Here is a 14475-nt window from a genome sequence, read left to right as displayed (position 1 = left end):
CATTTCTATGCGCTCTTGAATGCACCCTGGTGAACGCTCACCCTTCGTGGTCGTTGTCGTCATCTCTTACAGGTCTGTGATTGGTCGGTCATAATGCCGCGCGCCTTGTAGTCGCCCCGCCCCCTGCGTGTTCTGCTTCCTGGTTTCCATGTTTTCAGATTGGTCGATCCCACGTGTGTGTTTGTGTTTATGAAGGAACCTCCAGTTACTAATAGAACCTGTTGCAATGAGCAGTTTCTTCTGAAACCGCTATAAATCCCGAGTAAGAGCAGTATATGGAAAGTGTTGGATGTTGAATGAGCAGTAATCATGTCTCTAAGACTTCAGGAGAAAGACTCCGAGGCTTCGGTTCAGTGCGACTTCGAAAAAGAAACTGCGTCTGACAGGTAAATTATTCTGCATCGAATCATTAATATTAATGATCTTATAAAAAAGATATTTAAAAAAAAAATGAATGTGCATTACAGGAAGTGACGAAATGTCTCGTATTACTGTGTGTGATTGTGATCGTGTGTTTTAAACTTTGATTTCTCTTTTGTTTACATGAATCTTTTTTTTATTCATTGTTTTACTCCTCATTCTTGAGTATTCACTTATCATATCACGTTATCATATATATGAAGCACTTTATCCTGGTCAGGGTTCTGGTAGGTCTTAAGGTGAGAATTCATCCTGAAAGGGATGCCAATCAAGAGGGGACACACACACACACACACACACACACACACACACACATTCTTTGAGGAAGATCAGAAACAGAAACGTACTTTGATTAAACTGTGTGTTCTCAATCTATAGACTTTAAAGTACTAAGTTACTCATCTGAAGGGTTTGGGTTCAAGTCCCAGTGTTGTCAAGCTTCAACTCTGGGGCCCTTGAGCAAGGCCCTTAAACCTTTCTGCTGACTATGCGCTCTGACCCCAGTTTCCTAAAATCACTGGGATATGGAAAGAAATAATTTCACTGTGCTGCAAAGTATATGGGACAAGGAAAAGTTTCTTTCTTTCTTTCTTTCTTTCTGTTATTTCTTTCTTCTCCTCAAAAGGCATTTCTAGGGGGGGAAGGGGCCAATTTTTACATGACAACGTTTAAAATATCTTTGCATTGATCCAATTCTCCGTGTACATCTCATCCTCTCCCTTTCACCCCAGTGACTCTGGTGACAGCTTGTTTTTGACCCAGTCTGTCACTCCGGCTCAAAGGAGGGTTAAAAGACAGCGTCCGTCTAATACCCAGACGTGTCCCTCAAGTCAGGAGTCGGAGGATGAGGAAGAAAAAGACAGCGACACAAGCACGAGACGGCACGAAGACTCGAAGTTGACGAGCGACTCCGACAGCAAAACCAGCTACGCCGACTTGCTTTGTAAATGGAGAACGCTGTTAAATGAAGAAAGTCCCCGGAAGTATCCGAAAGCACGCCCAAGGACGATGGTGTTACCTTTTCTGAAGAAGAAGAATGGCTCTAAAAAGCTCATTGCCCGCCAAAACCAAGTGATAGCGGTAAGGATGTGCGAACATCTCTGGAGATAAAGCTAGATAATCATCTAAATAACAGTAAGTGAGCAGTTTGGTGAGGGAATAAGAAGCTTGGAAGATGAGAAAAGTGTTTGGAATTGGAATTCGAACATATATTAAATATAGTGACATTTTTGCTGTGATGTGTATTTAATTAGTTTCCATTTATGATGATAAACAGTGTGTGTCAAAAGAAAAAAAAAAGAAAAAAACAGTCTTTTATTGTTTTTTGAGACACATGTTCTGTTTGTTTGTTTGTATGCAACATGGTAAAAGGCAAAAACACACAAGGATTAGACAGTAAAACTTTCTTTCGGCTTCTCCCATTAGGGGTCGACACAGCGGACCATCCGCATGTTTGATTTGGCACATGTTTTTAAGCTGGATGCCCTTCCCAACGCAACCCTCCCCATTTATCCGGGCTTGGGACCGGCACTAAGGCTTGTGCAACCCTAATGGCTGGGGTTGGTTCCCTGACCGGGGATCGAACCCGGGCCGCAGCGGTGAGACCACTAGACCACCAGGGAACAAGTATTAGACTGTAGATAACTGGAAAAAATTTCTGTGGACAGATGCTTCCAAATTTGACATTTCTTACTCAGGAGACCTTATCTAAGAGAACATGAGAAGATGTTAGCAGTCAAATATGCTGAGAAGCATAATGGTTTGGTGTTGTTTCGGAGCAGGGAAGGTTGGAAACTTATTCCGTGAAGTAAAAGGAATACTACACCAACATGGCTACTATTTCATACGTCAACTCTATGCAATTCCATCTGGACAATCTGGACAAGACAATGACATGAAGCTTTTGTCCAAGTTCTGTAAGTGTTCTTCAGAGAACAAACAGTCAGCTGGAGTTATCTATTATAAAATGGTCTGCCCAGTCACTGCACCTAAATCCTATCCAACTGCTCTGGGTTGAACTGGATTGCAAAGTCAGAAAGAAATCTCCAACTAATGAACGTATTTGGATAGTTTTATAAAAGGCATAAGAGTAGGTAAAGATGTTCTTCATGCAAAGGGAGGATTTTTCAATGAAGGTAAAGTTGCACATCTGTAGATTTGTTGGTCAAAGGAAATTTTAATACCGTAAAATGGCCTAGTTTGTTGCATAGAAACAAAAGGAACATGCACGTGTCTCTCAAAAAACATAAAAAGACTCATCTAGAACTAGACACATCTGTTCGCTTGCCCATTTTTCCTTTTCTCCAACACATCAGCACAATTTGAGAACTGATTGTTCATGCGCTGCTTTGACAGGTGCCATTGATCAGCCAGATAATGAATGTTATTCACTTCAACTCTCAGTGGTTTTTATGTTCCAGGTTTACTTTTTGGATATTTAACAAAGTGGAATACTAAGTCAAGTCTAAATAAAAAAAAACAGATCTCAAACCAATTAGAAATGATATAACTGTCATTTAAAGACATATGGATTTATGTTGTATTGAAAGAATTAAAAATAAGACGAATGGCCAACAAGCAATATTTAAAAAATATTCAAATGGTGTAAAATATTTAAATTAACAGAATAGTAATATTGAGTATACCAAGTATCAGGGCATATAATACACATTACTGTCTATTTGTGAAGAACATTGAGTTGTTGACTCTCCAGGTAGGATGCTAGACCACCAAGCTGCTACAGTTGGGCTCTTGAGCAAGACCCTTAACTCTGACCTGCTCAGTTGTAGAAATACGATAACCATCAACGTAAAACGCAATGTAAATGTAATTGACCACAGTACATAAAATGTAAAATTAAAAGTTTCAGTCCTTGTATGTTTGATCTCTGTATCATGCTATAGATTTAATTTGCCATTTCATAGAGGGTGCCAAAACTTTTGGACGGATGTATGAAGCAAATTTTGGGGTCCTTTTTCTGATGTTTGATTTTATGAGTAATCATCTTACTATTTTACACCCCCACACTTAAATCATGTTTATTAACGCATTATTTTAAAGCATTAATGTTCTATAAATAATTTTACTCTTTAGCGTTTTTTTTAAATGTATGCCATTTATATGGGTTTTTTTTATACATTTACTTTCACATTCTTAGAAAAAGATAACATGTCAGGAAACAAGGGATGATCTTTTTTTCATTGTATTTTTGCCTTTAGGATAAAGTTCTATCCCATTGTGTTCAGTAAATGTTTTTTTTTGTTTCTATGTCTTTCCACTGTCAGAATGCAGAGATCGGTGGGTTCTTTAAGTGCATATTGCAAAACAGTGAAGGACACGAAGAAGAAAGACGAAGAGAGCTAAGATCATTACTGCCAAATTCTGAGTGAGTTTTACATTGTAGGTCTTATATCAGTTTTATTGCATCGTGTCATTTGAAAAATTTATAGTTCTGTTCCTGAAAACTAATTTACATCAACTTCTGGACATTGTGAATTCAATTATGTTTCTATAACTATGACTACAATATAATAAATATTAGTGGTTGACGGTTATGCTGATTAATCTGCACCGATAGTTGATTGCAAGACCATCCAGCTATCGGCAAAAATCCATACCGATAGTTTTTCCGGGTTGCATTATACAGTACGAGAGCGGCTTCTAGAGGCGATTCACTGATGCTGTTCATGCAAAGTGTAATTTTTTATTAATTTTATATGTTACTGTTTTTAATTTGTTTGGAGTGTTGCTTTTTGTTTCAGTTTGAATGGTTTAAATAAATATTTATTAATATAAATAATACATTTATATATATTTTTATATATCCATTTTTTATTTGCAATAAAGTTCAGTAATTGAGTGTTATGTTTGTTTTTTAAAATCCAGTATCCATCAGTCGATTGATCGGTTATCGGCATGTACGATCCAACCTAGCTATAGGCGTCAGTAAAATCTACAGTCGCCTCTACTTAATATACTTATAAATGACATTCTACTTATTAACCATTAATAGTTGCATTCTAATGATGTAGGCGTGTCTTGTCATGTTGCTGAGAAACTTGTACATCCTGAAAAGTTTCCTGTGTCTTTTAATAATTACACCATAATTACTAATGGTATTAATCTCTACTGAATTTGCCTTTCGTTTACAGAGGTGCTCTAGAATGTAAAAAGGAGAGCGAAGGAGACGATGATGACAAGGATGACGAGGACATCAAAATTGTGGTACATTTTGCATTTATGTTTTTATAATTGTGATGTATACACTGTGTGTGTATATATATATATATATATATATATATATATATATATATATATATATATATATATATATATATATATACAGTACAGACCAAAAGTTTGGACACACCTTCTTATTCAAAGAGTTTTCTTTATTTTCAGGACTATGAAAATTGTAGATTCACACTGAAGGCATCAAAACTATGAATTAACACATGTGGAATTATATACATAACAAAAAAGTGTGAAACAACTGAAAAATGTCATATTCTAGGTTCTTCAGAGTAGCCACCTTTTGCTTTGATTACTGCTTTGCACACTCTTGGCATTCTCTTGATGAGCTTCAAGAGGTAGTCACCTGAAATGGTCTTCCAACAGTCTTGAAGGAGTGCCCAGAGAGATGCTTGGCACTTGTTGGCCCTTTTGCCTTCACTCTGCGGTCCAGCTCACCCTTAAACCATCTCGATTGGGTTCAGGTCCGGTGACTGTGGAGGCCAGGTCATCTGGCGCAGCACCCCATCACTCTCCTTCTTGGTCAAATAGCCCTTGATGCCTTCAGTGTGACTCTACAATTTTCATAGTCATGAAAATAAAGAAAGCTCTTTGAATGAGAAGGTGTGTCCAAACTTTTGGTCTATACTATATATATATATATATATATATATATATATATATATATATATATATATATATATATATATATATATATATATATATATCCTTCATATATATATATATATATCCTTCATATATATATATATATATATATATATATATATATATATATATTCTCACTAAATCAATATGTCTGTTGTTTCAGGATCTCGATTGCTTTGTTTGGGATGTATTGAAAAGAAATCGACAAACATGGCAAACATCTCTTAAATGGAAAATGGGACAGGCTCCAGGAACGGTGAGGAAATGCAGCCGAACTAGGAAAGTTGCTCAAAACGTAGTGGAACCTCAAAAAGACAAAAGTGTACACGGTAATAACAGTCTACCTAATATAGAAGTGTCTCAGTCAAGCAAAAAGGGAAGGAAAAGCAGGAAATGTCCTGCTAGGTCTTCTCTTTCTCCACATTCTTCCCCTTCTCGTCTTTCCCCTGACAAATCTCGTTTGGTTAGCAGTCTCTTCATGGATCATCAGGATGAACACAGTGAGAACCAGCTGCAAGTTCTAGTAGCATGCTCAGAATCGCAATCCCTCGAAAGATATCAAGCCCAAAATATCCATCAAGCGTGTGATAACTGCATAGAACCAATTCATGAAATTGCAATTGAGGAAACCCAGTGGTTAAGTTCAAAAGACCAGGACGATGATGAAACCCAAATTTTGGAGGACAGCCCAACGGGCAAAGAAACCATGGACGATTTGCTCTGCTCGTTACAAGAGCACCAAAACCATGAAGAAGTTGTTGGTGTACATCATGAGCCAGTGGAAAACGAAGACTTGGTGAGTGTAGGTGGGGGTTTCACCAGCTCACAGGATCTTTTTCAAGAACCAAATAATCCTTTAAAAGAGACTAAAAGTCCTTTAAAAGAGACTAAAAGTCCTTTAAAAGAGACTAGAATTGAAAATCATAACAAAGAATTCTTACAATGCTATGTGACGCTACAAGATGTTGATTTAATAACAAAGGAAAATAGCAATTCATTAATCTTATCAGATGTGGGGGGCAACTATTTAGAATCTCAGCTGGCTCAACCAAGTGAAATTATCTCGACAACAGCTAAAGATACACACCAAGAAAGAAAAGAAAAAGATGAAAAGACTTTGTATGATGGTGTGGAGTGTGCATATCCAACAGTGCCATTAGAGGCACAGACAGGATCCAGAGGACATGATTACATAAGTCCTAGAAAGGATTTCCTCTTAGCTGAACAGGAAGAGAAGACAGAGTCCCCACTGTTTAATTACAGTGCCCTGAAATTGATGAAAAGAAAAAAAGGTATAAAGATTAAAGCCCCTGTGATATCTGATAACCTGACACCTGTACAAGATGATCCAGGTGAAGGTTCTGAACCACCTTTAGAGGACACTGTCGAGTGTAAAAAAAGGAAAAATGTCAAAAACGATAAGTTGTTGGAGGAACCAGCTGACACCGTGCCAGAGGTAGGGGTTCCGACAGACTTAGGTTTGTTAGGTCAGAGCTGTTCCTTGGACTGTTCTTCAGTGAGTGGAATTATATCGATGAAAAAGAGACAAATGGACAGACATAATAAATTGTTGGAGGAACCTGTTGACATCCCACCAGAAGTCAGTGTTCCTACAGATCTAAGCCTTTCGGCTCAGGATTATGCCAGTGACTGTGCTTCAGTAAATGGAATTAAACAAAAGAAAAAGAGAAAAAAGGAGAGAAATAATGAGCTGTTGGAGCAACCAGTTGACCCCTTGAGAGAAGTTGGTGTTCCTACAGACTTAGGTCTGCCAGTTCAGGACTGTTCCCTTGATTGTGCTTCAGTGGGTATGAGTAAGCCACTAAAAAATAGAAGTAATGACAAAATTAATGAGTTGAGGGAGGAACCAGTTGAGCCCTTGCCAGAAGTCAGTGTTCCTACAGACTTGGGTAAATCAGCTCAGGACCATGGCATGAATTGTGCTTCAGAAAATGGAATGAAAGAAAAGAAAAAGACGAAAAAGGACAAATATAAGGAGTTGTTGGAAAAACCTGTTGATCCCTTGCCAGAAGTCAGTGTTCCTACAGACTTTGCTCTATCGGCTCAGCACCATTCCATCGACTGGGCTTCAGTAAATGAAATTAAACCGATAAAAAAGAGAAAAAAGGACAAAAGACATGATTTGATGGAGGAACCGATTGACCTGTCACCAGAAGTCAGTGTTCCTACAGACCTAAGTGTATCAGCTCAGCACCTTTCCATGGATTGTGTTTCAATGAGTGGAGTTAAACGAAAGAAAAAGAGAAAAAAGGACAGAAATAATGAGCTGTTGGAGGAACCAGTTGACCCCTCACAAGATGTCAGTGTTCCTACAGACCTAAGTCTATCGGCTCAGGACCATTCGATGGATTGTGCATCAGTGAGTGGAATTAAACCAAAGAAAAATAGAAAAAAGGACAGAAATATTGAGTTTTTGGAGGAACCAGTTGACCCCTTGCCAGAAGTCAGTGGTTTTACAGACGTAGGCCTATCAGCTCAGGACCATGGCATGAATTGTGCTTCTGTAATTGGAATTAAACAAAAGAAAAAGAGGAAAAAAGACAAAAATTATGAGTTGTTGAAGGAACCAGTTGACACCCTGCCAGAAGTAAGTGTTCCTAAAGACCAAAGTCTATCAGCTCAGGACGATTGCATGGACTGTGCTTCAGTAAATGGAATTCAGCAAAATAAAAAAACAAAAAAGCACAAAAGTATTGAGTTGTTGGGGAAACCATTTGACACCCAGGCAGAAGTCAGTGTTCCTACTGACCTAAGTGTATCAGTTCAGAACTCTTTCTTGGATTGTTCTTCAGTGAGTGGAATTAGACCGCTGAAAAAGAGAAAAAAGGACAGAAATAATGAGTTGTTAGCAGAACCAATTGACACCCCTCCAGAAGTCAGTGTTCCTACAGACCTAAGTCTATCGGCTCAGGACTATTCGATGAATAGAGCTTCAGTAAATGGAATTAAACAAAAGAAAAAGACGAAAAAGGACAAAAATAATTTGTTAGACAAACTAGATGACCACTTGGCAGAAGCCAGTGTTCCTATAGACGCAAGTCTATCAGCTCAGGACTATTCCATGGACTGTGCTTCAGTAAATGTAATTAAGCAAAAGAAAAAGAGAAAAAAGGACCGAAATAATGAATTGTTGGGGGAACCAGTTGACACCCGGCCAGAAGTCAGTGTTCTTACAGACTTTGGTGTATCAGCTCAGAACCATGTCATGGACTGTGCTTCAGTAAATAGAATTAAGCAAAAGAAGAAAAAAAAGGACCGAAATAATGAATTGTTGGGGGAACCAATTGACACCTACCCAGAAGCCAGTGTTCCTACAGACCTAGGTCTATCAGTCCAGGACTATTCTTTGGATTGTTTTTCAGTAAATGGAAGTAAACCACTAAAAAAGAGAAAAAAGGACAGAAATAACGAGTTGTCAGTGGAACCGTTTGACACCCTGCCAGAAATCAGTGTTCCTTCAGGCTTGGGTCTATCAGTTCAGGATTCTTCAGAGGGTTGTTCTTCAGTCGGTGGAAGGAATTCAAAGAAAAAGAGAAAACAAGGCAAACATCAATCTGTGCCTCAGCACGATGAAGGGGTTGGTAAAAAGGAGGGTATCCATAGCCCTAATCAAGGTTCTGCATCTTTGGTCTCCATAGATACTAAAACTGAGCAACTGACCAGAACTGATCTTATTCAATCCAATGATCTTGAACCGAAAAAGGAGGCAGCAAAAAGGGATTCTATGATGTCCGATGAGATAGTTGCTTCCGAGTGTAGCGAACGTTCAAGTCCTGGACACAAGAAAACGAAGCAAAGGTTTATCAATATCTTTGACCTACCAGAAGCCATTGAGATCCAAACTGTTAATAGTGAGGATTTAAAGACTATTGACTCTGATGCAACTCCAAAGAAAATGAAAAAAAAGAAGCGGCAAGAATTGGAGGTCAAGGCATCATTGATGGAGACAACAGAACAAGTAGAACCACTGGGTACTGTTCAAGAGTTTGAGCAGCAAGCAGCTGAGGTGGTTCTGCCTAAAAAGTTAAAAAAGCAAAAGAAGAAAAAGGACAGAACTGAAACATTTCAAGAAAAGGAGACGTCGAAAATCACAACTATATCTGGACTTGGACTAAGTGACACAAAAACATCAAATACAACAAGCACTGAAAGTGAGACTAGAGGGATTGGTGAGGAGGAAGGCGCTGGTGGTGCAGAACCAGAGAAGAAGAAGAAAAGGAAAGAGTTGGAAATCGATGGATCATGGTCGGGTTCTCAAGGCTTGGTATACTCGCTCGATACTGAACAGACAACGGCGTTAAAGGAAGCTTCAAGCAGTGGACAGAAACCTGATGAAGGAAATTCCACACAAAGTTTGGAAATGTGGTTAACATATGACACCATGGAGAAAAAGAAAATAAGAGGAAAAAAGGTGATGGTTCTCAATGTAGCCAACAGGTACTGCAATTGGAAGGTACCACACAGCCTGAAGAAAAGAAGAAGAAAAAGAAAAAAAGATTGGTGGATACAAGCACGGAAGTGCATCACGAAATCATTGAACATGCCGTTTGTCAGGAAATTGGTTCTCAATCAGAACTTTCAGAAGCGATAATTGAGAAAAAGAAGAAGAAGAAGAAGAAAAAAAAGAATAGAAAGGACTCATCGTGATTGTGGTGAAGGAGAGATTGGATGTACCTGAAAGTAGAGGAACAATTCAAGGTTTTGATCACCTTCAATGCTGAAAAGGACAGAATTTGAATTTCAGTGGATGTGTTTTTGGTACATATTAAGAAGAAATTAGAAAGGAGGAAAGTAAGAGACTTGAATAGTGATCTAGAGGACATTGGACATTTTTTTATTGCTTTGTTTTTGTGGGTTTTTTTTGTTTTTTACTTCAAAATGTAAATTGTTTTATACCTGCTATAAAGCATGATTGTTTTAACAGAACCATTTGCCTCAAGTCTTAGAAATGCATATTTTGCTATCAAAATCTAAGTAAATTTATAACGTGGATTTCCATGTGCTATTTATTAATTTATAAAATCCTTCCATCCTTCAGACCTCCCCAATGTTGAAAAACTTTCAAATTCAGCAGTGCAATGATACGGATGTAATGTACTAAATCACAAGAAGATGTAGGTGTTTGAAATTGTTGTACAGTCACCTGAATTTGTTTAAATTTGTTTTTATTTGTAATATACATTAAAATACTTTTTTTTTTCTTCAAATGTTTATAATAATTTTTTTTGTACAGGTCAACATACATGCTAACATACTGTATGTTGCAGAAGGGAAGTGTCTCCCTCATCTGGTGTATAGGGTGTAAATACATGGATGCATGAACATGTTTTAATTTTTGTTCTATCTGAAAACCAGTGCAAATAGAAAGTTATATATTGGATCACTGTTCATACACAAACTCGAATGTTACATGCAACATATATTTAATTAGTGTTTAGTTAGTTTGGTTTGTTTTAATTTTGTTTAGTCTCATTAAAAATAACATTTGCACTATGAAAAAGATACTTTTGCCAATCATTTTACATTTAGGTGAACCTAGCAAACTGGTAAACAGACATTTCATTGTTTGTCATAGTTTTAAAGCAACTATGTGAACTTTAAGTCATAATTTGGATATACTATCTATTTAGTTAATACTTAACTATAAATATAATATAAAAAAATATAGACAAAAGTTGTTAGACACCTGATTATAAGTTTGGTATGTGCTTTCTGAACATCCCATTCCACATTTAGGACCTGATGCCTAGATTAATAGCCTCCACTCTTCTGGGAAGATGTTCCACTAGATTTTTGGGGTGTGTTTGAGTGTGATTTTTGCTCATTCAACCACAATTGTGTTAGTAAAGTCAGGTACTGATGTAGGTGATGTGAGGAGGCCTGGGGTGCAGTCAGCTTTCCAATTCATCCCAAAGGTGTTTAATAGGGTTGAGGCAGGCTCTCTATAACAGGCCACTCAAGATCAAGATCTCCCTCTCCAAACCATGTAAAGCATATCTTCATGGAGCTGGCTTGTTTGGATTTGGGTCATATATATATAGGCGTGTAAAACAATATTATTAAGCCAAAACCTGAAGAGATTAGAAACACGGAAGAGTTAAGGAAGATACAGTTGCTAGCTCATGAAAAAAAAAAGGCTTTTTTTTTAACCTTCTCCTTCTCATACATGGCATGTTGGGCCAAACACCACTTTGCTCTATGGCCCCTATTCTGTGCTCTCTTATTAGACTGATAGTATTCTTAGTATTTATCCTTATAAACCAGCATTTGAACGTCTTCCAAATGGCATAAATGTAAATTTTAGGAAATGAATCAACTGTTTTTTACCACAAATTTGAATATTTTCCTGCAACACCATGTACTGAATAGGAACGCAATGGATTGCTGTACTGAATGGAAATTTGCCAAAAACAATGTTTTGTTATTTCAAGAAAATGTGATTTTTACCCGTCTTACCCTGTCATTGTGAATATGGCCGAATGTCTCTTTCAATATAATGGAAAGCTAGCTTGCAGATTTTCATCCTGCAGTTGTGAGTTAATATCATTCGATTGGTGACTCTTTTTAAGTCTCACGTCTGCGAGTTACTTAGAAAAACCTGCATTGTGAAGCAGTATACACAAAGTAAAGTGTTCTTTTCAGCAGGAATGGACCACTTCTGGACAATCTTTTCACAACTGTGAGATGATTCTGCATAACATTTCCTTCATATCTGGTGGAAACAAGCTTCCATACCTCACACTTGTTTATTGCTTATAAGACAAATGTTTACAACCTATGACCCAAAGCGCTGACACTGGAGACTCCTTCTAAAAGAGGTAAAGGTCTCCTCAGAAAAAGCTTCACTATATCTATAAACCCTGTTAATATGAAGAGTTTTCTATGTAAGTCTATGTGAAAGTTTACCACAGAAATGATAATTAACTGAATGAATACTTTAATATAAACATTCTAGAAGAACTTATTGAGCAGTTGGAATTGATCATTTAACCGTATTGTGGTACAAATGGATTTATGGTCTTGAACTGACAGCAGTGGTGTGTATAGAATAGAAACTACAGGTGGCTGAGAACAAAATCTCAGGGGATTCACTGTGGAACTTGGGATGTGCAAGGCTTCTGGTTTCCTATGGAAACTAGGTGTTGTCTCCCTGAGCACTAAGACCTGAATGAAGCTAGGACCTATTATCTGCCAAACACCTTGACAATGCTTAAACTCAACTGAATAATGTATGTATTTGTTCCTTTTACATTTGGAAACATTTCTATATCTGGATGTGTGTTGTTTTGGAAATCAAAATGCCTCAGGTTGCCGGACCTCCAGGGTGATTTTTTATGCTGCTGATATTTTTAGCCACTCGACACCTTCGACTAGTCGCCTAGCAAAGTTTGCATGCTAATAGTGGAACAGCTCTTAAAATAGTGGTATGGAATCTTTCCAAGGTGTAGCTAAAATACTTCCACTACTGTTGGGGTTTGTTTGGGCATAAATAAAGTGATAGAATTCACATTTTAAGAGCTATTTCATGTATTACTTTTCATTCAGTTTGAACGTTTGTGGTAATATGAGTATGAGGTCTGGGTTACTGTACTCTCTTCTATGTAGCTTAAAGCCAAGGCTTTTGTTAACACCATATTTGGCAAGTCTATGTTTATAACCAAGCTTAGGGCGGGTATGTGTACATATACAAGGCCTCCCACTGGAGTCAGGAGACTTCTGCACTGTGCAACAGGATGTACAAATGTACAGATCTTAACCATTGCTACAATCTGTATGGGTTGCTTTGCAGTTTTACACAAAAACAAGCAAGTTTTTTTTTAGTTGTATAGTAAACCAATTTTTTGAACATGATTTCACTGTCAAATCTTGGAGGCTACATTTCGGTGAACTGCCTTTCATGTTCATTTGACTTTGAATATGTCACATGACTGCTGGTGTAATCTCAACAGACTTAATTATGGCACCACCTTTAAAAAGCTCATCTGTCTAGGGACCAGGACCTTCTGAAACCTGTTCAAAATGAATCCCTGACCAGAGATTTGAAGTAGTGAAGTACAAATACTTCATTACTCTTCTTAAATAGATTAGATACTTTATTATTTCTTTTTCGGACAACTTTTTACTTTAAATTATTACATTTTTTACACGAATATCTATACGTTCTACTTCTTACATTTTCAAATGAGACTCGTTACTTCAATTTTAATCAATTTGGTGACATGAACAATATTTTTTCCTTTTATTGCTTGCCGTTTTCAGCCCATCGACCTATTTCTTGTTATTGCTCAGCTTTTTCAATCTAATACTGGTGTATCATTTCCTGGCTCTCACACACCACAGATGTAGGCTAGCCTATGAAGCTAACAACAAGCAAGGCAGAAGGCAACAAGAAGTCTGGGGCTGATGTGGATGAGACAGAGGGAGTCAGCGATGTACACATGACTGAGAACAGAGACGTTCCTGATCACCTGATCATCATCTTTTCTCTGCTTGTGTTCCATATGGTGGATGTTCAGTCTGGAAACATTCATTAGATAATAAAATTTGTAATAATATATTAATATGATGAAGGTCCAGTTACCAGCATGGCACTAAAACGGGTAGTAGTAACGGCTTTAGTCCTAATGGAGTCCTAACTTCTTTATTTTAACTTAAGTAAGAAGTGTATTCAATACTTAAGACTTTTTCCAGAGTCTAAAACATAAGTATCTGTACTTCTGCTTGAGTGAAGGGTTTGTGTACTTTTGCTATCCCTGTCCCTGACGTTGGGCGACTAGTGAGTTTCTCTGTCCTCATTCGGCAAGATCCAAAAGATAAAATCTTATTTTGCAATTTTAAGAAACCGTTTCTTTCCACATTTTTCTGTTTGACCAACATTCAGCTTCTACCTGCTGGACTTTTATTTAAAATAGCAAACCAAATGCACACACTGCTGTACCTTTTGTCTCCATGGATAAAAATAGCTAATTTTTGCTTTGCGGGGGCATTAATAAGGAAATCAGCTTTTTTTTTTTGCTCACTGCATTGTGTATTATAAATACTTCCTAAAGTAATGATTAGTGCTAGGTTTAGGGTTGGACATCGCATTACGATGAATTCAATTCGATTGGGATGCATTTCAACTTTGTATAAAGTTTC

General features: G+C 37.4%; 1 protein-coding gene across 1 annotated transcript; it reads left to right on the top strand.

Moving 5' to 3' along the window:
* The first annotated feature begins 113 nt into the window (after positions 1-113).
* On the top strand, positions 114-10263 carry pho (phoenix). Its single transcript, XM_046839618.1, has 5 exons — positions 114-386; positions 1152-1500; positions 3705-3805; positions 4572-4644; positions 5480-10263. The coding sequence occupies exons 1-5, from the start codon at positions 310-312 to the stop codon at positions 9926-9928; spliced, it is 5049 nt and encodes a 1682-aa protein (XP_046695574.1). The 5' UTR covers positions 114-309; the 3' UTR covers positions 9929-10263.
* Positions 10264-14475: the final 4212 nt, after the last annotated feature.

Source organism: Silurus meridionalis, chromosome 25 (genome assembly GCF_014805685.1).
Source record: "Silurus meridionalis isolate SWU-2019-XX chromosome 25, ASM1480568v1, whole genome shotgun sequence".
In the NCBI taxonomy this organism is placed as follows: Eukaryota; Metazoa; Chordata; class Actinopteri; order Siluriformes; family Siluridae; genus Silurus; species Silurus meridionalis.
The sequence above is the reverse complement of the archived record's forward strand: the minus strand, read 5'-3'. Positions and strand labels throughout refer to the sequence as shown.

Bases quoted from the DNA above. Each gene is read 5' to 3' on its own strand.
- pho (XM_046839618.1), top strand. From the start codon at position 310: ATGTCTCTAAGACTTCAGGAGAAAGACTCCGAGGCTTCGGTTCAGTGC. The intron at 387-1,151 runs GTAAATTATTCT...CTTTCACCCCAG, and splicing joins AAAGAAACTGCGTCTGACAG to TGACTCTGGTGACAGCTTGT. The intron at 3,806-4,571 runs GTGAGTTTTACA...TTTCGTTTACAG, and splicing joins TCATTACTGCCAAATTCTGA to AGGTGCTCTAGAATGTAAAA.